The sequence below is a fragment of the Sus scrofa genome, chromosome 4, assembly GCF_054392235.1.
Source record: "Sus scrofa isolate SSC_HxYL_T2T_F1_AM1 chromosome 4, Sscrofa_HxYL_maternal_Yorkshire_Landrace_v2.0, whole genome shotgun sequence".
NCBI classification, from domain to species: Eukaryota; Metazoa; Chordata; class Mammalia; order Artiodactyla; family Suidae; genus Sus; species Sus scrofa.
In genome coordinates, this window is record NC_139386.1 from 105,651,857 (window position 1) to 105,677,486 (window position 25,630).

Sequence of the window (25,630 nt, forward strand, 5' to 3'; positions counted from 1 at the left end):
TGACAGCTGCAACATTAGCAGGAAGTATTATTTATACCACACTGCACAGGACACTGAAGGTGACCAGGAGACAACCCCACAGCACAGATGCAAACACGGGTTCTTGGGTGCTGTAATACTTGCTTGAAACAAATTAATATTAACATCCAAAGTGAAAGAAAAGGTTTATACTTAATTCGAGTACTCATTTCTTCTTCAAACTGCTAGCTCTTCATTCTCCTAAGATTCTTAACTCTTCATAGTAATTCCAATAAACATTCCCTTTGTACCCACAGAAAGGTATGTTGACCATGGGGGATCCAGAGATGAAGACAGTCCCAACTCTTCAAGAGCTATGTGTCCATAGAGATATGGGAGTGTGTGTGTTTTATGCTATAATCCTCCAGGTTTGTGTTATTCAAACTTTCTACATTTTACCCTGCAATTCAATACATGTGTGCACACACAAACTGAAGTAAAAGTTCCACAAAGTAAAGTTAGCCAAGACTGTGTAGGATGAATTCTGATGTTTTCTATTCCATTTCTCTTTCTGGGAGTGAGTGACCCACTGAATTGACTTCATGGCCCACTAATAAGTTTTGTCTATGGGAACCCAGAAGAGTGATTAATTCTTACTGAGATGGGGACAGAAAGCAAATTTCAACCAGGAGCTGCACTTGTACTTTGAAAGAAAAGTTTGAGTGAATAAAGTAGCCTCAGGAGGGCATAATTAGAACTTAGCATTCTCTAAGACAACGCACTTCTTACCATAGAATGTTGGTAATTTAAGACAATATATCCTCATTAAAAAAAAAAATGTACATTTAGGAGTTCCTGCTGTGGCTCAGCGGTAACAAACCTGACTAGTATCCGTGAGGTCTCAGGTTCCATCCCTGGTCCCACTCAGTGGTTAAGGATCTGGTGTTGCTGTGGCTATGGTGTAGGCTGGCAGCTGTAGCTCTGATTTGATCCCTAGCCTGGGAACTTCCATATGCCCCAGGCGTGGCCCTAAAAAACAAACATAAAATACACATTTAAAATGCATTTAGCTATTTTCATTAAATCTGTGCTCTTAGAATAAATGAATGTCATCTAGGCTTAGTTAGAGACAGTAGGGAAAAGAAAAACCTAAATTAAAACTCAAGAAGATCCTTTTCTGGTTCCAACTCTGTTACTAAATAATCTGTTATGACTTTGAAAGTGCACTTCTGCAGAGACCTAACTGTCCTCATTTATAAAATGAAGTGGTTGGAAACTAGGGGATTTTATTTTATTTTAGTCTTTATAGGGCCACACCTGTGGCATATGGAAGCTCCCAAGCTAGGGGTCAAATGGGAGCTGCAGCTGTGGCCTGCACCACAGCCACGGCAATGCCAGATCTGAGCCACAGTTTGCAGCAACACTGGATCCTTTACCCACTGAGTGAGGCCAGGGATCAAACCCACATCCTCACGGACACTATGCTGGGTTCTTAACCCACTGAGCCACAATGGGAACTCCTAAACTAGGTGATTTTTAAGGACCTTTCCTGGTCTAAGCTCCTAGAGGAATAACGTAGTTATTATTACCTCCATTTTCCACAGGGGGAACCAGGTGACAGACTCTAGATTACTGTTTAATTATGCTTTTGATGTCTACTTGGATTTTTTCATCACATAAGATAATTTGATAGGAATTTTATGGAAAGTAAAATTGCATATGAATGCAGATATTCTTATCCAACCTAGATATTTCTTTCTGCCTAGTTCCTTTTGTGCCCTGTGATCCTTTGTTCTTCCATCTCTCCGGCCTCTTTTCTGTGTTTTTGCTGGCTCTTTAAAGCAAGTGCTTAAATAATGGTTAGTCCTTAGTCTTCTGGTTTTTTTTTTTTTTTTTTTTTTTTCACACTTTCTCCTGTAAAGATTTTGTCTACTTTTAGGGCTAACACTTTTGCCTCCCAAACAGCCCCTAAATCTCCAAGTAAGTTTTCTTAAACAAGATCTAGCCCTACATATCCGACCCTTTGCTAGATAGTTCAACTTGAATATGCCATTCTCACAACAAACCTCATAGCCAAAACTTTTACAGCAATATCTACCATGTCTGCCAGAATTTATCCAGCTGTCTCTTCTCCCTATTATGGCTGAAAACCCCATTATTTTGAAAACAATATTTGTACAACATCCTATCATCTTATCCTATCATCTCCCTTACCTAAAACCCTTCACAGGCATCTCATCACTTAGAATAAAAACCTCATCACACCCCATCAAGAAACCCTGCCTCTTTTTTCAAGCCTTTTTTTTAAAGTCTGAATTCCACCCAAAGCCTTCCCTGCTACACCAGACTGGGAAGACTTCTTCCTCTGGAGCTCCTAAGGCAAATATTAACATTTGGCAAGTGCCCATATGCTGCCTTATGGTATTTATTGCTTTCCTGTTGTCTGAAGGGTTATTTACATCTTTTAGAGATATTTAATTTTCCAGGTGTTTACTTCTCCAACTAGTCTGTAAGCATCCCAAAGATCAATGACTTACATGTCTTTCAATGACTTGCATGTCTTTCTATACTCCTGTAGCCCCCACAACAGCCTAGAAGACCTCTCTAGTTAATTCATCCCCACTGGGCAGTTTACAGTCACTTTGATCAGACCAGAGTGTTCTGAGGGCTGGCAAGGCATATTTTGTGTCTCTGTATTCTCATTACATAATATTTAGGAAGCATTTCTGAAATATTTGTTGACTTAGTGAATAGATAAATACTGCATACATATTTCATTTTTTTGCTGATTTGATTTGTTAAATATGGGATGGCTCACTTATTCTCATAACTTTCCGAAGATATAGAAAAGTTTAACAGTTCCAAAGGAACTAATCTGCGAGAATGGTGATGGTAGAAAAATGATATTTTGGTGACGGCAGGAAAAAAGCGATCTTTTGTTCACTTAAATTTCTAAGTTTATATGCCCATCTTGACCTTTCTCCTCAACTCCAATCTATCTAACTTCCCAATAGAAATCTCTACCTGAATATAGATATCTCATACTTGTGATATATAAAAATGAATTCCTGATTTTTCCCAGCATATATGTTCCTTCCTCATTGGACCCCATTTCAGTTTGTAACCTGTCAATATTTGCAGTTGTTTGGGTCCAAAACTTTGAGTCATTGAGTCATTCTTGACCTTTCTTTCTCATGCACTTCATCTCATCTGTCCATAAATCTTATTATTTCTACTTTCAATACATATAGAGAATCTATTGACCACCACTGCTACTGGTAACTCTGCCACCCTGGCCTAAGATACTGTGGTTTATCCCCCAAGTTATTTGAATAGCCCCTTATCTGGTCTCTCCACTCCAACCCTTGCTCCTCTATAGTCACCGAGCCTTTTACAATATGTCAGATTACTCCTCTGCTGGCAACCCCCAACTGCCTTCCATCTAACTGAAAGTGAGAGGCCAAGTCGTTTCATGAGCCCGTAAGGCCAAGGGTCCTGCATAATGTGAAACCTCTTTTACTTTTTCCCTACTACTCTCCTCCCTGCTGTAGCTACACACTGCTTCTTCGCTGTGCTGTTTCTCAAAAACAGCAATACTCTTCCTCTTTAAGCCCCTTGAACTTGTTGATCCTTCGGAATGGTGAAGCCTTTCTTTAGTTACCTGCATGATTCTCTTCCTCACCGTCTTCAAGTCTTTGATCAAATGTCACTTCCTCAATGAAATGACTCCCCTGTTTAAAACTAACTCATCCTATGCCTCACCCCAGCACTCCATATCTCCATTGTTTTTTGTTTTTTTTTTGTCCCATTGCCCTACCATCTTTTAAAATACATACATATACGTATTTAGTTTCTTGTCTGTTTTTCCCTACTAGCATGTCAAATCCATGAGAAAGTCAAGGTTTTGGCCTGTTTTGTTCACTGCTATATCACTATTACCCAGAATGATGCCTGCCACATAGTAGGTGCTCAAAAAACACTTGTTGACTAAAAGAAAGGAGAAATAATAATCTGCTCACTTTGACCTCACTGGATTACTTCTAATAGAAACTCAATCTGTATACAAGACTCTGCCATCTTATAGGATGAAGAGCATTCCTGAAGGTCATTTTATAAGTAAAAATAAATTATTCTAACAGCCTAATTTTAATACACAACACAGAATCTGAGCTTTGCACAAGAGTTCTTAATAAATGTGGAATAATATATGCCAAACAATAATCAAAGGACAGTATGAACTGCACAAATAGTAAAAACTACAGAAATTGGGAAAGAAAAGCTACCAGAGAAAGTTCCACAGAGAACCGACACTTCAGCTCTCCTTAAAGGATGAATCAAGCTTGTGGAGGCTGAGGGGAGAATATAAGGCAATCGAGGCAGATAGAACATAAGCAAAAGTGGAGGGCCAACTGGACTGAAACAAAGGGGCACACACTCTCCTATAGTGGGGAACCAAGAGGATGGGAAATGAAGAAGCATTTTAGAAAGATCTTGAAAGTTAGAGGGAGGAGCCTGAGTTTGTTCCTTTAGGCAGATCCTGACTCTCAGTTGAGCAAAGGGTGAAGAGGAAGGCAATGAGGGAGGGCTGGCAGCCGCTAAGAAGAATGTTTATCTGTACTTATGTTTTGTTTAACCTGTTTGTGTTTTACAGATTTAACAAACAAAACCACATACACCTGGGCTGTACACACTAGCGCTCCTAAATCAGGGCCTCTAAGAGGTTTTGGATAAGCTCTCCACTGCTTGGGAAATAAATACTTCAAGTTCTTGAGCAAGGGGCAGTGCATTTATCTTTGTTCTTTGTTTTTTTTCACATAGGGCACTGAAAATCTTTACTCTTCTCTGAAAATATTTTTCCTAAACATTAATGGCTCTCCCCTTCTCTTTCCTTTATTTTGTCTTCCCATCGCTTCTTGATGTATTAGTCCAGACTGGAAATAAGACTTTAATAAGAGCTCAATCAATGCCAACAATAGTAGGAGGATTACAACCCAGCTGTTGTTATGTCATGCCCCATTAACATAACCAACTGTCAAGTCAGCCTTTAAAAAAAAACTGTTTCACATTTGCTTAATCATCTTCAGACCCCCCAGATAGTTCTTATAATGGAAATGCTTGAAAACATATTAATCTCTTACCAATTCCTCTCCTAAAAATAAAGTTCCAGCCCACTAAAAATGATTAACCACCTTAATTGACACATTCTTTTTAAATATGAAACTTCTGCTGCAACTTAAACTCCACTAATTTGATAGCTGTGATAATTCATAGCTTCACATTTCATGAAAAATAAAATTATGATTAAATTACTGAATATGGTAAGCACAGAAACAGAATTGTGTTTTAAGTAACCCTTGACACTTTACTATCCACTTACAAATTAGAAATAAGTATTATCACTATCGTACATATTTATCTAGGTGGAGTAGCACGGAACTTTGAAAAGAGCAATAGCTTTCAAACCACAGGGATCTCTGTTCAAATCCCAGCTCTGCTATTTCCTGGTTGTGTGAATTTGGGAAAAATACTTAATAGTAATTAACTGTAGGAAACAACTAGGAGAGGGGATCCTGTTAGGCTATCAAGAGTGTTGCAATTATATCTGTAATATGAATTTTTTTTTCAACCCGAGGCAAAGACAGTGAAAATAATATGTGTTAAAATTTAGATATTGGGTATATGGACAAATGTTTTATTGTCCTTGGTATATTCTTGTCTGTGAAATAGTTTATTTAAATTAAAAAAAAAAAAAACTCTTTTAAAGGGCCTGAAACTAGGAATTACAGGAAGGTAGCTATTGACTAGATATAAGAATAAATTCTCTAGTAGAGTTGATGTCATGAACTTATCACCACCCTCCACCTAAACATTCATGCATCAAATATTTATTTAACACTTACATTTATGAGAAATAGGAAATTTCCATCACAAAAAGGAATCGACTAAAAACCACTTGTAAAGTTGTTTATTTTTAACAAGATATTGTTTAAAATCTTCACACATCAGCTAGGGGTTAGTTTTAGGGAATGTTTAAGGTCCTCAACCATCGAGAGGTTCTATGTTTAAAATATATTTTCTCATAGAAACATTATCAGCAAAGGCAGCACCAAAGAGTGAGCTGTCACATTTTGAAGAATCTCAGAGCACCCCACCAGCTCTCTTACAGCAGAGCCCTAGAGGGTAGTGGGAATTTACCCCATCAGACTGAGTGCTCTGATTTCCTTGTACAGAAAGAGTAAGAGACTACAGAGCACAAAGGATGTGATATTTCCAAGGCCAAAGCAGCAACAACTACTGGGACCTAAGGATGACCCTCGTAGACTTTGCTGTCATATTTTCCAAACAGCATTTTGGGAAAGGCACACCAATGGCTACAGAGTACTTGCTGCTCTTTAGAATCCAGTGGAAATAAAGCCAGGAATGCCACTTGTTTTGAACTGGAGGGAAGGGATATGCAGGGAGGGATGGAGCAGAGAGAAGAGGAGGAGGAGGATGCTTGCTTCACATATAAATATCTTATTTAGAATACATCTATGTATCTGGGAGTCCCTATGCTTTCCTGATAAAGTCTAAGTTGAAGAAATACAAAAGTTTAATTTCTGACTGTTTTGAATAGCTTTGACTTGTATTGCAAAATTAATTAGATACACTATCTTAACAATCACTTACATAGGATTTGACAATAGAGAAAGCACTTCCATATATGTATTGTTTCATTTTATCTTCACTACAACACTGTGAAGTAAGTGGATTAGATATTATAATCCCATTTTACACACAAGGAAGGTAAGACATCAAGAAGTTAGCTGGTTTGCCCATGGAGAAGTGGAAGAGCACAGTCTGATCCATATTTCATATACATCAGGGCCTTAATCATGACACTAGAGGACCCTTGTGAACCTAGCATTCCCTTGCGACTAATAAAGTACTTCCACCTTGATGGAGTCCCCGTCGTGGAGCAGTGGTTAACGAATCCAACTGGAAACCATGAGGCTGCGGGTTTGATCCCTGGCCTTTCTCAGTGAGTTAAGGATCCGGTGTTGCTGTGAGCTGTGGTGTAGGTCGCAGACGCGGCTCGGAACCCGCGTTGCTGTGGCTCTGGCGTAGGCTGGTGGCTACAGCTCCGATTAGACCCCTAGCCTGGGAATCTCCATATGCTGTGGGAGCAGCCCTAGAAAAGGCAAAAAGCCAAAAAAAAAAAAAAAAAAAAAAAAAAAGTACTTCCACCTTGGGTCCCTGCATATTTTCAAAAAGTATTCTTATCTATTATAGATAATCTTCCTTGTGACCCTAGAGGATCTAATCACCTGAACCTACACTAACCATAGTTTTCTCCATTTCCAAGATGAATAAACCAAAGCTGACCCTCAAAAGACTAAACATAGGATTACTATATGACCCAGCAATTCCACTCCAAGGTATACACTCAAATGAGGTGAAACATATGTCCACATGAGATCTTGTCTATGAATGTTCATAGAAGCATCATTCACAATAGTCAAAAAGCAGAAACATTGCAAATATCCCAAAACAGAAGAATAAACATACAGAGTTTAGGATATCCACACCATGGAATACCACTTAGTCATAAGGAATGAAGTACTGACACATGTTACAACATGGATGAACCTTGAGAACATTATACTAATGGGAAGGAAGCCAGGCACAAAAAGTCATATATTGTATGATTATATTTATATGAAATTTTCTGAATAGGCAAATCCATTGGAAAAGCAGATGAGTGGTTTCCAGGGCCTGGAGAAAGAAGGAATGGGGAGTGACTACTAATGGGTATGATGGATTTGGGGGAGTGATGAAAATGTCCTGGAGCTAGATAGTGGTAATTGTTTTGCAAATCATTAAATAGACTAAAACCATGGAATTATACACTGTAAAGGGGTGAATTTATGATATATAAATTATATTTCAATAAAGCTGTTATTTTAAAAAGAAGAAAGAAACCAGAGCTGGGAGAAATAACATGTCTGGTCCTTTGCCTCTTACAAAGGTTTTTTATTTGTCTTTTTTTTTTTTTGTCTTTTTAGGGTCACACCTGCGGCATATAGAGGTTCCCAGGTTAGGGGTCTAATCAAAGCTGTTGCTGCCAGCTTATGCCAGAGCCCCAGCAACACCAGATCCCAACCGCATCTGTGACCTACACCACAGCTCACAGCAACACCAGATCCTTAACCCACTGGGTGAGGCCAGGGATCAAACCCACAACCTCATGGTTCCTAGTCAGATTCGTTTCCACTGTGCCATGATGGGAACTCCTACAAAGGATTTTTTTTTAATGATAAAGATTCAAAGTTCAATTCAATTCAATTAAAAGCAAATGGTTTAGGAGTTCCCTGGTGGCTCAGCAGGTTAAGGAACTGATGTTGTCACTTGTTGCGGCTCTTATTATTGCGGTATACGTTCCCAGGAACTTTTGAATGCTGAGGATGTGGCCAAAAAGAAAAAAAAAAAAGGAAATGGTTTAAACTGACCATTTCTAGATATATATTAACCCTACTTAGATTATGGGGCCTTAACATAAAGGCTAGATGAAGTATCCTCTGAGTGGTCCTCAATATTGAAAACTCACGGACTGCTATGTTCTATCAAAACTTTTGTTATAATCTGACCCATTCTACATTTTGACACAGGAGAATATACTCATTAGGCTGTTCTGAAGAGTATACATAACTTCTGCAGAACATTCTGCAAGGAAAATGTCAATCAATCAACTTGGTCTTTCCCTCATTGGCCCTTTCACATTGACTCAGGGTTTCTGTCTAGCACTCCAGAAGCCAGCTGTTGATGCCTGCCTCCAAAAGTAGACTTAGAGCTCCAAAAACACCTGGCTTTTTTTTTTTTTTCTTTTGGGTTGTACAACAAACAAATCTTTTTTCTGAAACTCTGCTTCTGAAATTTCAACATAATCCCTGAAATTTCACAGTCTTTTAAATATAATTTTTTTCTTTTTCTTTTTGGCTGCAATGTGCAGCAGCTTAATGTGGGGTCTCAGTTTCCAAACCATGGACTGAACCCAGGCCACAGCGGTGAAAGTGCGGAGTCCTAACCACTAGACCACCTGGGAACTCCCTTAAATGCTAAAATATTAATAATATTATTCACTTTTCTCCCTTAAACTCAGAAGCATACCAATACCCATGCCCTACACAGACTTTTCTTAAATTAACTGGCCTGGTGGCAAGAGAGCTAACAACAGAGCTCTTACATCAGGTCGATAAATAAACCCTATCTCAGGCAGTGTCACTGTGCAGATAAAAGATTGGGGTTCCAGTGATGTTCCTGTTGCCTTTCCCACCAAAGATACACACCCACCCCACCCCCGATCCTGGAATAAAAAGGTGTCGTCATCGTCACATTAGAGCACTACGAACTATATAAAACCCAAACAAAACAAATAACAACTTCCCTGGCCACTAAAAATAAGAGGCCCAGCCAGAAATAGCGCTGTGAGAGACAGTGAAATGAGCTCCATGGCAGAAACGACAGTTGAGCTGCACTGATGCTGAGAGCTCCCAAGGACTCCTAGGATCCAAACTAGATTCTCCTGCAGTTTGGCCTGACCAGCACCAGCAAGACCTGGTGTTTGTGGACCCAGAATGATTACCTGCTGAATATCTAGTATTTAGGGAGAACATGTCAGTTTATGGCCTTACCTACTTTTCTAGACTTTCAATAGTTCTTTTTCCATCTTCTTCTGGGAAAGAAGGCAATTTCAAAGGCACAATTAGGACTTTTTCTAGGCATAAGAGCTGAGTTCACCATGGACGACCACGGCTGTAGCAATAAGACTTTGACCATGAGCTGGGGCATAATGGGGGACATACAACCAAAGTGAACCTCAACTAACATTCTAGGGCTCCAGCCATGACAAAGAGCCTCCTATTTCTGTACTTGGCTCTCTGTTGCCTCCAGGACTTTTCATGGGTCGCAGCGTCAGCCTGCTAAGTCATTCCTGTTTCCTTCCCACTCAGCTCTGACTTAACTACTTCCAACTATCCCTTAAGGACTTGATTTAAATATGACCTGGTAAAGGAAGCCTATCTGACCCTAAAGTCTGGGTAAGGGCTCCTCCCGAGGGCCTCCTCAGCATTACATATCCACTGTTATTGGATATCTGTTTGACTATCTAGCAATTAGATTAGAGCTCCTTCAGAACACAAAGGATCTCTTTAATTTCTTTGCAAAAATGAAACTCATCTAACTGCTGCACCTATGGCATATGGAAGTTCCCAGGCTAGGGGTCTAATCGGAGCTGCATCTGCCACCTACACCACAGCTCACAGCAAATCCAGATCCTTAACCCACTGAGTGAGGCCAGGGATCGAACCCGCAACCTCATGGTTCCTAGTCAGGTTCGTTACCACTGAGCCACCAATCAATCTTTTTAATGATTATAAAAAGAACTCCATGTGCCTACTCTAGTCATTCCCTTTCTCAGAGGATGGCATCAACTACTAGTTGCCCAAGTAATAATGCTTACTATCATTCACCCAAAACACAAGAGGAAAGAAAAAAGCAAGCCTACTATGTACTAGGCACCATACTAATCACTACATCTAGAAGGCAATGAGACAAACCCTGTTTCTGCGATTGTGGAGCTCAGATTCTAACAGAAAAGACAGAGTTTGAACAAATACATCATGTTATTAAAGCAAAAGTGCAAGGTTCTCCAGAAGTTTAAACAGAGTAACAACCTAGCCTGGGGTGGAAATGGAGAGAGGAATTGGTGGAAGGTTATAGTTGGGCTTTCTCTTCCTCACTGGTCATACATCCATCAGTCACTTAGTCCTGTCACTTCTGCCTCTGAAATCTCTTTCACTGGCATCCACCCATGCGTCTCACTGCTATACTGTCATCACCACCAGCCTTTGCCTCAAATACCACAGCAGCCTCCTAAATGCCCTCTCCGCCTTACCCTTGACTCCTCTAATCCAGAGTCCATACAGAGGCCAAAAAGATGTGTCTGAAAGGAAAATCTGATCATGACACCTCCCTGTTTAAGAGCTTTCGGCAGTTCCCACAAGGCTCCAGTAAAATTTAAAAGCCTTTGCATAACCTGCAAAGCCCTTACGTGCGCCACCCCCCTGCAATCCAGCCTCAATTCCTAGCACCCATGCTCTAGGATATTAACTTAGTTTAGTTCTTTCTCTTATACAAATCTTGATTACACTGTTTTCTCTTCAAGGAATGTTCATTCTTCGACTCCCAGCCCATATTAGTGGCCAATTCTTAGTTTCCTTAGGAAATGTATCCTGAATTCTCCTGCCCTTTGGACTGAGTTTAGGGGCCCAGCTGTATAATGTGAAGAACTCTTTGCTTTTATTGTAATCATTACCTTCTGTTGTAATTGGCTCATCTGTAAACTCTCTGAGGTAGGAACCATGCTTGCCTAACCATTCTTATATTTGCAGTGCCTATGACATTATGTTGTACATAGTAAGCTTTGTACAACATAGTAAAATACTTTAGAAATATTTGTTGAATGATTAAATAAATGAAATGAACATGCATTATTAAAAATTCAGATAATTCAAAAAGTTATAAAGGCGGCAAAAAAAAATCATGACTAATCCCATCACCCATAGTAATCACAATACATATTTTGGTTTATATCCTTCCAGACATTTGTTTTTCTTCCTCAAAATGAGGTCTTATTTAATGGAATATTCACATTATTGTTTAACCTTAAATTTGTTATTGTTAGTATAAACATCCTTCCAAGTCAGTTCATTGCTCTATGATGCTCTTTTGTATGCTTACACCATGCCTGAAATAATCAATCCTCACCTTGATGAATAATTAGATTATTTCTAATATTTTTAGTAGGCAAATACTGAATAAACATTCATCCTTCAACACACATCTTTTCACGTGTTCATGCTTAATCACTGTGCATCTAACAGCTCGAACAGCCCTGGTACCTAGGTTGCAAACAGATGCATAAGGGGATCAGCTGTCCAAAGAGAGGCGTACTGAAATTGTGGCTGAGAGTTCAGGTTCTGGAATCAGTACACTGCAGTTAAAATCCCGGCTTTAGGAGTTCCCGTCGTGGTGCAGAGGAAACGAATCAGACTAGGAACCAGGAGGTTGCGGGTTTGATCCCTGGCCTAGCTCAGTGGGTTAAGGATCCAGTGTTGCCGTGAGCTGTGGTGTAGGTCGCAGATGTGGCTGGGATCTGGTGCTGCTGGGGCTCTGGCATAGGCCGGCAGCAATGGCTCTGATTACACCCCTAGCCTGGGAACCTCCATGTGCCACGGGTGCGGCCCTAAAAAAAAGACAACAGGCAAAAAAAAAAAAAAAAAAAAAAAAAAAAAATCCCAGCTTTAGTTCTTCCCAACAATCAGTGGAAATCAGTCTTCTCATAGCTTCAGTGTCCCTCTCTGGATAAACGAAAACAATGGTTGTACTAACCTTAAAAGACTGTTTTTAGAACTGAATAAGAAAATGCAAATCAAGTGCATTCACAGAGGTTTGCACATTGTCTCAATAAACAGTAACTGACATAATTATTTTTCTTATTTTACTTTTTTTATTTTTTATTTTTTGGCTGCACCACACCATGTGGAAGTTCTCTCAGCCAGGGACTGAATCCATGCCACAGTTGCAGCCTGTGCCACAGCTGCAGCGGCAACACCGGATCCTTAACCCACAGCACCACAAGGGAACTTCCTATTTTTGTTATTTAAACATTTTATCATTGGAATGGAAATTCCTCAGGGTCCACAGGAAGAAAGATAGAGCTTCTCTTCCTACAGTGAAGAGGAGAAGAAACCAAGTTCTAATAAGGGGACAGAAGGGAGATAATAAAAAAATAAGAAGAATTATTCAAGTGCCATTTTCTCTGTAAAAGTGGTCTTTTCTGTGTTAGTAACCACATCTGCTGGAATTTTCAGGGTTGTTCAATTTTTAAAATTTCATTCTTTTTGATAAAGTTACTTTGTATAACCAAATGTGAGTCAATATTTATAACTTTGTAAGGTTTACATATATGTATGAATACAAATTAGGAAAAAATGTTTTGTCCTACATTGAGGTTTTAAAGACATACATTTGATTGGCAATTATTCTAATCTTGTAATCCATTCCACTGGTGACTTAGATGTTATTTAAATTAAATTTTTTTTTTTTTTTGTCTTTTTGCCTTTTCTAGGGCTGCCCCCGTGGCATATGGAGGTTCCCAGGCTAGGGGTCTAATTGGAGTTGTAGCCACCGACCTACGCCAGAGCCACAGCAACGTGGGATCTGAGCCGCGTCTGCAACCTACACCACAGCTCACGGCAACGCCGGATCGTTAACCCACTGAGCAAGGCCAGGGATCGAACCCTCAACCTCATGATTCCTAGTCGGATTCGTTAACCACTGCTCCACGATGGGAACTCCTAAATTAAATTTTGTATAATTTAAATTTCTTAGGTCCTCTATCAGAGTGTATACCTCTCTGTGTCCTCTACAGCACTTGAATCATTCCTTTTACTCATAGTTCTTAAGAATAAGTAATTGATTTGATGCCTATTTTTGGCACTGTTGCTTAGGAATGAAAATGGTTGCCCAGGTTTGGTGGAATGACTGTGTGGAATCCTTCTGAAAAGTTACATTTAATAAGAAAAAAATCCTGTGCTTACGATAGCTGAAAGTTTAGAATTTACCCCCTTTCCTTCTCACCTAGTAACTTTTTGAAAGTCTCAAGATACTAGTGAAATCAAAACCAGTCTGTTTGGGGCACTGCAGTTTGAGGAGCTTAAAAAAAGGGAAGAAAGAAAATTCACTTCACCAGTGGCATGCATTTCCCAAGGCTGTAATTACAGAGAAACTCAAGAAGTACTTGAAATAGCTGGGCCTAAAGGCAGCATTGACATGACCCAGACCCACCTAAACCAGAACAGAAACCCAGGCCATGATAACTCAGATCTCCATAAAGGCAGAAAAGTCCCTTTTAGGACTCACTGCCCCCTGCCCCCCAGACTCCAAGGCCCAAGTGGAAAAATTTGCCAGGCTGGGTGGGGCCTCAACAGACTGACTCACTGTGGTTGGACTCAGACTGCCAGGAAAAGCTAGCTTCAGACTATGATTAAGCAAATACTGCAGCTGATTTTGCTGGCACTTTCATGTTAAAGACAACATTATTAAAAATGTGTAAACAGAGAGGGCAGTGGAGGCCTTCTCTAGGCCTTAAGGCCACAAACCCCCACCCCTCCATGACTTTTCTATAGCATTTGCCATTTTGATTCGCTGCATGAACCCAAATTGCACACGTTTCATTAATGTAAACCTCTCCTTCTCTGAACGGTCCTCTTATTTTTCCAAGAAGCTTGACTCTGGGACTTATCGTAGCTCTGCTACTTTACTGCACAGCTTTCTTCAGGTTGCGTCTTGGTCTCTTTTCTCATATCATGGATGTAATATAATGCCTATCTCATAAGCTAGGAAAATGAACCTATAAAGATCTGAAATAAAATATGTTCAGCGTCTAAAAAGTACCTAGTGTATAATAAACACTCAATAAGTATTATTATTAGCTGTTAATATGATCTTAATAAATCCTGTCAAATATTCTAAAAGGTCTCTGCTTTCTTTCCTTACTTAACATTTATAATTTTATCATCCCAGTTTAGGTAGAAAGTTATCTCCCTTTAAACTCACTATTAAAAATAAATATACTAGGAATTCCCGTCGTGGCTCAGTGGTTAACGAATCTGACTAGGAACTGTGAAGTTGCGGGTTTGATCCCTGGCCTTTCTCAGTGGGTTACAGATCCGGTGTTTCCGTGAGCTGGGGTGTAGGCTGGTGGCTACAGCTCCGATTAGACCTCTAGCCTGGGAACCTCCATATGCTGCAGGAGCAGCCCTATAAAAGGCAAAAGGACAATAAATAAATAAATAAATATACTCGACTTCTCAGTTATCTATCCTAAACAATTAATTAATATACCAATACCCTCCATAGAATCATTTTATTTACTGTAAATACACTCAATGAATACTGAGTAGAGGCTAGCAGGAATACAAATCCAACATAACACTCAATCTTCAACAATACTTTTTGGAGTTCTCATCGTGGCACAGTGGTTAGCAAACCCGACTAGCATCCATGAGGATGCAGGTTTGATCCCTGGCCTTGCTCAGTGGGTTAAAGATCTGGCGTTGCCATGAGCTGTGGTGTAGATCACAGATGAAGCTCGGATCTGGTGTTGCTGTGGCTGTGGTGTAAGCCAGCAGCTGTAGCTCCAATTCAACCCCTAGCCTGGGAACCTCCATATGCCACAGGCACAGCCCTAAAAGACAAAGAGACAAAAAAAAAACCACACAAAAAAACAAAACACCAAACCAATACTTTTCAACAAGTTTAGCTTAGTTGATAAACATCTGCTGAGCACTTCCTGTGTACTCTAGGTTCTAAACATTAGAAAGGGATAAACAAGAGGTTTTCTGCCCTTGATTTGCCTGGAGTCAGAGTATATATTTTGAGATTGGAGAGTTAGGGAAAGAAACCTAAAAAGAAAAGCAAACAGAAAACAAACAAACAAAAAACAAAACAAAACAAAAACACCAAAAAACAAAACCCGGGATGTGAACTGAAACTTGAGGGATGAGTAAGTTTTGACCAGGTAAAGAATAGGAGAGAAAGGTATTCTAGGCAGAAGGAACAGGCGGGACAAAGACTTGGAAGAGTGAAACAACTCTGAATTGCAAGAAGTTCAGAATTCATGGAATAGAAAGCACGTGATGGATGACACTGGGAGACAGAATCGGACTTACAGGTTACCCAGGGAAGACAGAACTGCACTCTGTGCCTGGCTATAAATTGGAGGAGCTCACCACACCAGTCCCCCATGAGGCAGCACTTGCATTACCACTAACCTAGGAAGTGCTCACTATTTTAGGTCACAAAAATTACAGTTATGTCCAGGCTCACATTATGAGATGAGGGGTAAGTTCCTTTGTTATTCTTTGTGCTTTTATTTCCTCCCTTGTAAACTGGGGTAATAATCATGCTTTTTTCACAGAGTTGCCATGAGCATTAAGGACAATAACACTGCACTACTTAGAACACTACCCGACACACGAAAGTGATCAACACATGCTGGCTAGTATTATTTGCCGCTCTAGTCACATTCATCCCAGAGATGCTGAAGGTGGGGCGGGCGCTGTAATCAGTGAGAAAGGATATAGGAATGAATTTTTCTCAACATATGAATATGGCATTTGTAAGCAAAATGACCCGATAACCCACCAGGATTTGTAATCATGGTACATAAACTCCATGACCTCCAAAAAGTCACAATTTCTGAGTCCTGGTTTCCTCACTTGAAAATAGGGACAGTGCTTGTTTCATGTAGGTTTATAAAGACAAAATAAGGCAATTTATGAGAAGCACTTAACCCACTTCTCAAATCTACAAATCTAGAAAGAATAGAGATCACTGCATCAGTGGACCTTCTGAGGGGGGAAAAAGTCCCTTTACAACAAAGCTGATGAGTTTTAAAAAATAATAAAATCACCCATTCATTCAAAAAGTACAAATGAAGCATACATAAGAAGCAAAACTCTGGAGTTCCTGTCGTGGCGCAGTGGTTAACGAATCCAACTAGGAACCATGAGGTTGCAGGTTCGGTCCCTGGCCTTGCTCAGTGGGTTAAGGATCATGGAGTTGCCATGAGCTGCGGTGTAGGCTGCAGACGCGGCTCGGATCCCACGTTGCTACGGCTCTGGCATAGGCCGGAAGCTACAGCTCCAATTAGACCCCTAGCCTGGGAACCTCCATATGCCACGGGGGCAGCCCTAGAGAAGGAAAAAAAAAAAAAGAAGCAAAACTCTTTTATCATGGGAAATAATACCTCTTAATTTACACCTACCAGAGTAAGGTTCAGTAGGGCCATCTGTGTCAGTATTTACGACACCCCCCTCCCACTCATACTGTTGATGGAGGACGGTGAACATGAGAAAAGAAAACTGGTATCTTCAAAACGCTGTTCCCTTTGCCCCTTCTTCCTGCACCAACATAGTGAAGAAAGATGCCATCACTTTAACTTGACCAAGGATGTATTTTCCATAATGTGCCAATATTTATAATTTTAGTCTATTATTTCTTACTCTGGAATCAAAGGCTCTTTTTCCTAGAATTTCCTATAACAACAAATATTTCAGAAGCAATTACATTATTGATCAACTACTTTTTACTGATTAAGCACCTTTAATATTACTTCTTTCCTTGTTCTAAGTCTCTCTTTTTACCTCCCTTGACTAAGTCCTTTCAGGCACTTTTAAGAAAATACCACAGACTGGGTAGCTTATAAATAAGTGAGGTTTATTTCTCATCATTCTGGAAGCTGGAAGTCCAAGATCATGGTGCCAGCCGGGTCAGGTGAGGTTCTCTTCTGGGTCACAGTCTTCTCTTTGTATCCTACATGGTGGAAGGGGCTAGGGAATCTCTCAGGAGCCTCTTTTATAAGGCACTAATCTCATCCATGAGGGCTCTGCCCTCATGACTTAAGCACCTTCCAAAGCCCTGCCTCCCAATTCCATCACCTTTAGGGGTTAGGATCTCAAAATACGAATTTTGAGGGAACACAAGCATTCAGATCATAGCATCTCTCTAGCCCAGTCTTTCATTGGCTCTATTCGTGAACATACTTACCTTCCTTTTACCCAAATTTCCCCTCTGTCTGGGATATTATAATCTCCTTCTCTGACTGGTAAAACCTAACTTGGCCGTGGAGACCTCAGTCAATGTGCAGCGCCTGTGAAAGGCCCTTCTCTGTCCTTTAATTGAACATTCTCTCTAAAGATCTCAGCATACACAGTCCTTATCTTTATGATAAGGACATCTTATACTGTAAGCAATGCAATGTCTGCATTTCCCAACAGACTATAACTAAGAGCAGGAATGGCATCTTTTTTAAAGTGATTGAGTGTTTGTTGCAGGGATAGGTGAAATAAGGATGATGCCATGGTCTGAATGTGCCCTCCCCTCATTCATATGTTGAAATCCTAATCCCCAAAGGCAGTGGTGCCATGTTAGGAGGTGGACCTTTGGGATTAGTGTTGTATAAAAGAAGCTCCAGAGAGATCCCTAGCTCCTTCTGTTGTGCAGGAACATAATGAGAAGACACCAGCTCTGAACCAGTAAGAGGGCCCTCACCAGAAGCTAACCATGCTGGTGCCCTGATCTTGGACTTCAAGCCTCCAGAATTGTGAGAAATACATTTCTGTTGTTCATAAGCCACCTTGTCCATGTTAGAGCTGCCTGAATGGACTAAGACAGATGGATTCCTGGCTGCTCAGCCCAGGCCTGTATCCCTTTGACACCTGCTTCAAGCCCTGGAAGAACCAACCCTTCTCTGGCACGAAACCTGTAATATGTCCCTTTTCCCTTTCTGAGTACAGCTCCATTCTTGATCTCAAGGCTACTGAATGCATCATTTAAACTTTAGAGAAAATATCATGTTATTTAGAATTCTACCATTTCTCAGGGTGGGACATTGGAATGTGTCCCTCTCCCTCCTATATTTTTTTCTAACTAATATATCTTCTAATTTTCAAATTCTTTCATGGAGTTTCTTCACATATTAGGTGCTGTCATTCAAAGTTTACAGAATGGATGGATGGATGGACGAATGGATGTAAGAATGAATGAACAGACGTGTGAGCAGGACACAGCTTGATTTACTGGCAATGACCATTCTGACAAAGAATTGTGTTGGAGCCTCATTGTTTTTTAGTTATTGCTTGACACATAGGGGAGAGAAATTTAAAATCTCTCTCTCTCTCTCTCTCTTTTTTTTTTGCGGGGGGGTGGTTGGAGCATGCAGAATTTGAAGTGGGATCTCAGTTCCTTATTGGCCTTTTCTCTGCATCCTAGCTTGGTTTTTCTCAGTGGCTCCCAGCACTGAGGAGTAAGGACTAATCAGTGATGTTAGATCTGAGTGCTAAGAGAAAAAGACCTAGGGTTCCACACCTGAAAGTCAGCTGACCTCTGCTCATCACCCAGCTTAGCCCATTATTTTCCCTCTCCCACAGCATCCAGCCATCCTTCCAATCAGTTGGAGTGACACCCTTCACTTCTACAATCCAAATCACCTCTCAACCAAAAGGAACGTGCAGGCAGACTGCCTTCCTGGGAGCACCGCAGTGCTGCAACTCTGCTCACCCCTTATGCACTGCAGCAGATGCAAAAGGTGCAAAAAGGGGAAGTGGATGGGATGGCACCACCCCCAACCCTGCCAGCACCACTGCTGTCCAGAGGTTTGGTCTTCAAGAGCCACTTAATAGTCCTGCAAACTCTCTCTGCCTTTTCTTTAAAAATAGTATCCATGACAACTCTGAGTAAAGAAACCAAGAGTAGGCTGTTTAAATTCTCAGGCACATGTTATTTGGAGCATATTCTTGGTCCCACAGCAGGAATGTCTTGTAGGATGGACATTAGGTCCTAGTGAAACATTTCCATCTACAGATGAAGGGAAGACAGGGCAAACTCATGTCAACACTGCTTTGTTAACCCCTTTTTGAAAACGGAGTATTTATTATTTTACAGCAAAAGCTATCAATTCAAGAATGAAAGGAGCCCACGCATTTAGGGCATTTTTACACAGTATTCACAGTGTCCTGATTCATGGGTAACCCCAGGGGGCACCAGAGAACCGTTTCCTTTTTTAGCACACAGCAGTGTAAGACTCCTGGGTGCTCTTTCCAGGCCTATCTTTTCTGCAGATAGGTTCTACTGCGCAGACTTTTTTGGGTTAATCCAGGGCACAGGGAGCTGGTGGGGGTGGAGGTAGGGTTCTCCGTTATAATATCAGGAATTTGGCTTTTGGCCCAATCTAAAGATAAACCTATCAAGATGCAGAGCACTTCAAGAGTTAGATCCAAGCAACAATGCCAGCTTCTGTCGAGAGGCAGTGGTTATGGCTGAACTACTTTATGCTGCAGACAGCATCCAGATTCTGGAGTGGTCCAAGCCAGCAACAGAGGATATAATGCCAGCTCACAACTAGGTCTCCAGGGCTCACTATGGCCTAGCTACAGATTCTCAGGGTGCCGTTTAAACTTCCTGAATTGATCTGACAAGTAAACCAGGAGTAAAAGTGGTAAGACAGAATCAGTGGTACAGGAGGTTTCCATGAGCCCCAGTGCTCAGCACATAGCTACCAGTGCATAAGCTTATTGGGATAAATGCTCTTGAAAGAAACACCGCTATGATAAGAATGCCTTAATCCAGCCTAAGCCATGGGTCATATTTTTATAAGGTGTCACTATCCCCTGGGACTCCTTCCAACCAGGATAACAATTACCCACCCACGTGACTTACCTTCTCAAAGTCTCGAAGAGCCTGGGTCTGCACCTGAAGAGGTCTTTCAAATGTTCTCAAGGAATGCCCAAAGGGGACCTTTTCACCACTTCTCCAGGTCTGTGACTGTACTGGAGGACCTCGATCTTTAGTGTCACTAAGAAAAGCTGCCAGTGGAAGAGAACAGAAAATGTTATATAATAGTGGCATTATATAAATAATGATCATCTCAATAAGCATGTTCCAGCAGAATCTGGTTTTTGCAAAATATGGACTAATTCTAGGCCACACAGAAGCAGTTCACACCACGTAGCCTGTGATAGATCATATGCATAGTAGTCCCCAGTGAAGCACACTCATTTATGTCCATGCGCCTTTGTAACGCAATCTCCTGCTCCTGCCATCAAGAAGTTAGGGTGTATTTCTTACTCCTTGAATTTGAGTTGGCTAAATGACTTACTTTGACCTAGAAAATGTGATGAAAATGTCATTGCTGTATGAGTTGCAGAGACTAGTCTTTTTTGTTGTTGTTGTTTTTGTTTTGTTTTGTGTTTGCTTTTTAGGACTGTGCTTGTGGCATATGGAGGTTCCAAGGATAGGGGTCAAATGGAGCTACAGCTGCTGGCCGATGCCAGAGCCACAGCAACGCCAAATCTGAGCCGCATCTTCGACCTACACCACAGCTCATGGCAATGCCGGATCCTTAACCCATGAGGGAGACCAGGGACCGAAATGGCAACTTCATGATTCCTAGTTGGATTCTGCTGCACCACAATGGGAACTCCTCCAGAGACTAGGTCTTGAGAGGCCTTGCATTTCTGTTCTTGCCTTCCTAGAACTCAAGACCACCATGCTACGAAACCCAGACGACCTTCCTGGTGGAGGAAAGGACAAGTATGGGGGGAATGGGGGCATGAAGATGCCAGCACCAGCTGCTAGAACTTGAGAGAGGCTGTCTGGGACCCTCAGCCCCGGTCAGAGGAAGGCAGCTATTTGAGTGATTGCAGGTGAGAGCAGCAGAAGAAATGCCCAGTTTGCCAACACCCAGGATTGTGAGAAATAATACATCATTGTTATTTTAAACCCCAGGTGGGCAAATTTTTTCTTAAAGGGCCAGATAGTAAATATTACACACTCAGGGGCATCATTTCTGTCACAACCACTCAACTCTGCCGTTATAACTCAAAGCAGACACAGATAATACGTTAGTGAATGAGCATGACCGTGTTGCTATGAAACCTTATTTACAAAAACTGGCAACTAGGCCCATAGGCTGCAGTTTGCTGACCCCTGATTTGTTTGTTTGTTTGTTTGTTTGTTTCTGCACTCAAAGCATATGGAAGTTCCTGGGCCAGGGACTGAACTCATGCCATAGCAGCGAGCCAAGCTGCTGCAGTGACAACAACAGGTCCTTAACCCACCATGCCACAAGGGAACTTCGTGCTGACCCTGTTTTAAGGCATTACATTTTAGGGTGTTTTGTCTCATGACCAAAGATAGCTGAAAATAGCCATATTTGGGGGAAAAAATCAAGCTACTAGCTAAGAAGTATTTTTACAAATCTCTCTACAGAGAATCTTTCAGGTTATTGATAGGAATAATAGCAATTGTAACAACTGACATCTTTAATAGGCATTACAGGTTACTAAATAGTTTTCCATGAATTATTTCATTTATAAAGTTACTGCAACCAGTGAAATAGAATGATGTATTACCTCCATTTGACTAAAGAATAAATAAAGGTTCAGAAAATTTGCTTGCCCAAGATTACATCGCTAAAAAGTGGCAGAATCAATCCCTTTTCCTCTCCATTTAACGTTCCTAACACTATGCTAATACTTAGCACTGTAACAGGCCTGAGAGTCAGGGAAAAACAGGCAAAGGAGCAGAGACACGATCTTTCCATTAACCTAAGGAAGCACCGCCCTGGTAGAAACTAGTGAAGGCCAAGCTGCTCTTAACCCTATGCTTGCCTTAGAGAAGTAACCTTGTGAAAAAATAAGAAATCAGGGCTTCCTTTAAGCATAGGACACAAAGGACCACTGATCAAAGTGGGCTTCAGGTTGTAGACTCAGGTAGAAGACGTAGAAAAATACACCTTTACTTGGCTGAGAAAGAAGCAATGAGCCTTTGTTACCCAACAAGTTTTTTGTTTTTTAATCAGAAAGGATGACTGCTATGGCAACACACTGTGCTCCACAGACAGTGTCAGTGCAGGTGAGAGTGGAATGGGCTCTTGGGGACTCTGTGCTTTCACTGAGGAAACGTTAACTAGACATAGACATACGGGCAGAGGAGATTCTCAGGGTCCAAGAAGCAAAATGTTATCATATGCTCTATTTCTGTCCTGTCCTTTCCTTTTTTTTTTTTTCTCCCCAGCCATGCCTGCAGCAGGCAGAAGTTCCTGGGCCAGGGATGGAACCTGCACCAAAGCAGTGATAATGCCGGATCCTTAGCTGGTAGGCCACCAGGAATTCCTTCCCTCCTCCCCCACCTTTTTTTCCTTTCTTTCCTTCCTTCCTTCCTCCCTTGTATATTCTTGTCTCCTTTCTTCAAAATTAATGGACCATATATACATGGGCACCAAAAGCAAAGGCAACAAAAGCAGAAATAAACAAGTGTGACTACATCAAACTAAAAAGCTTATGTTTAGCAAAGAAAATCATCAGTAGAATGAAAAGGCAACCTATAGGATGGGAGACTATATGCCCCCTCCCTCCCTCTGTCTTTTTGCAAATTTGTCAGAAAGAGTGCAAGAAAAAGTCCCCAGATACTTCAATTAATGTCTCAGAATTAAAAAATAAAAAAATTAAAAAAAAGCTCACAAAAAGAGCATTCCTTATTTTTAAAAATAAATAAAAATAAGAAAGGCAAAAAGGATCAGGAAGATGGTGACAAAGAGAAAGATGAAGGTGAAGATTAAGAAGAAAATAATGATGATAACTAGGGGAGTTCCAGTGCAGGTTTTTTCTTGTCTGAAAGTATTTAACTAGTCATTACACCACTGATTTTAAAGAAAAAAGAAGAACTGTAAGGCCATAGGATTTGTTTTTAAACTGGACACTGTACAATATCTTTTCATTTTCATAAAAATAACTATTATCCAGTGTGTCTTTAGATGGCCCAGTCCTTAATGGTATTTTCAATAGCCACTAACCCTGCCTGGTAGAGCACAGGGGTTTACATTAGGACAGAAATTTAAAGCAGGTTTTACTGGTACACAGCACAAATTAGTTGCAGATAGAGTCGGGTGTTTTTCCATCTTCGATTGCCTTTGATTCAGCTTGTACAGAATAATTGTTTTTCTGTTAATTGTATACCACTCCATGATTTCAAATTAATAATAGTGGTAGTGTTAATAACAATGTTGCACCTGTTTTGTTGATAATTTACTATTTCTCAGTAAACACAAGTGTTTTCATTTAAATAAATTGGAAAAGATATTTTTCCACATTGAGATAAAATTAAATAGGCAATTAAATGGAAGAAAATGATAGAACAACAGTACATTATAGTTGGATTCTTAGGATATGAGGGAAAGAGTCTTCTCTTGGAAGATTTGATATGAATCCTGACCACTTGCTAATTGTGGAAATTTAGGCAGATCTCTGAGTTTTTCTGAGTTTCACTGCCTCTGTAAAAATGGGACTAATAAGGCTTATCTCACAGAGCCTTTACATGGATTAAATGACATAACATATGAAAGTATCCAACCTAATTAATATCTTGCTTAAAGTAGGCATTTTCTCCATGATCCTTCAATTTTTGCCCTAGTCCTTCAATTTTTACCTCAAAATGAAGGATCTTGATGCTCAAAATGAGTATGGTAGGCCCTTAGAATTTGTAGATTTTACATACACAATCACAAAGGCTAATTTTAAGTGACTCCAAAGTCTTAATATCTTCAAACTAAAACTTTTTTCCACATTGTGCATGTGAACTATCTGTGCTTCAGAGCTGGTATGAAAAGGCAAATCCCTTAGCAAAGTAAGTAAAACACAAAGTGACTAGAAGTTTTTGGGGAAAACAGCCCCCAAAGAGAGTTATTTTCACTTTGCTTTTATAATTTAAAACACCTGGCTAATGTTAGTACCAGAATTATGTTATTATGAATACATTAAGAATAATAATAATAATATTTATTGAGTGCTTATTCCTTGACCAGCTCTGTACTAAGGGCTTTTTCTAATCTCACTTAAGAGGTTGACACTATTACTATATTATTATTATTATTTATTATTATATGTATTATATTATTATAATAGTAATACCCATTTTAATGGTATCTCAGAGGTTTCACTTTAGTGGAAGAATCTATTTTAATCATTTTACAAGTGACTCTAATTTCACAGTTACTGAATTGTTAAAAGTATGAAGAGTTCACATAAGTGTTTCAGTTATGATTTTACTGCACTATGCTGGGAAGGTAAGGAATTATACGCTACAGTGGTATGTGCAAATTTGGAAATTCACAAACAGCCTGAAGATTTTACCATGGTGAATTCAAAGGGTCTATAATTTAAGGGAATTATAATCATCAGGAGACCAAGAATTTAGTAAGGCAAGGCCCACGACCTCCTTACCTGCTGTGTGACTTGTTCTGGGTACCATCTCCCCATCATCTTCTGCTAAATAATCTCTGTGGAGAGAAACACATCATTAATTAATGAGATATCACCCCATACAGTGTCCCATTTCTGGGGTGGTGAGACACCTGTTTTTATTTATATCTCCACAAATATTCATTAAGCTGTTGCTATGGATCAGAGACAGTGTTAAGTGCTGGAGATACAGAGGCAAACCCACAGGAAGGGTTCCTATCCCGAGTAAGTACACATAGATAGCCATTGGACAAAAAATTCCACAAGTATTGAATTACTGTTGTAGCGAGTGCTGTGAAGGAACATGCAGAATAACTTAACTAACAGAGACACTCAGAGAAACTCAAAGAAAAGAACACTTAAACTGGGATGAAGAGGATGTCAGCTAGATGAAGAATGAGAACAGAAGAATATTCCATCATGAGGGAACAGCAAGGCCCCTGAGTAGGGGAGGAACTTGGCCTGTTAGGGGAATGGAGAAAGCCAATGTGACCAGACCATACAGGGCCTTGGGGTGGGGGGATGGGTAAGGATGTGAGTTTTATGTGCAGGGCAATGGGAAACCACTGAAGGATTTTCATGAGGGAATGAATGGTAAATGACCAGATTTAGATGTTAGATCATTCTGGCTACTGTGGTAGAGAGGGAATCAAAGTGGATGGGGAAAGCAAGAAGTTCTGATGGTTTTAACCAAGAGAAAAGCGTAGAAATGGAAAGAAGCAAAAAAAAAAAAAATCAAGATATGTTCAGGAAATAGAATTGACCCAGAA

At 40.3% G+C, this 25,630-nt stretch overlaps 1 protein-coding gene across 33 annotated transcripts in view; it reads right to left on the reverse strand.

The window, feature by feature from the left end:
* LOC100624559 (myomegalin) overlaps positions 1-25,630 on the reverse strand; it is a 215,701-nt gene that overhangs the window by 149,809 nt on the left and 40,262 nt on the right. For all 33 annotated transcript variants that reach the window (XR_014844272.1, XM_021090682.2, XM_085023137.1 and 30 more), the window contains exons 2-3: positions 24,843-24,898; positions 20,281-20,426 (exon numbers count right to left, since the gene is read on the reverse strand). Coding sequence is in view for 32 of the 33 variants with exons in the window: in XM_021090682.2 (XP_020946341.2) it covers positions 20,281-20,426; positions 24,843-24,898 (202 nt within the window). In the remaining variant the exon portion in view is untranslated. The remainder of the gene's footprint in view (positions 1-20,280; positions 20,427-24,842; positions 24,899-25,630) is intronic.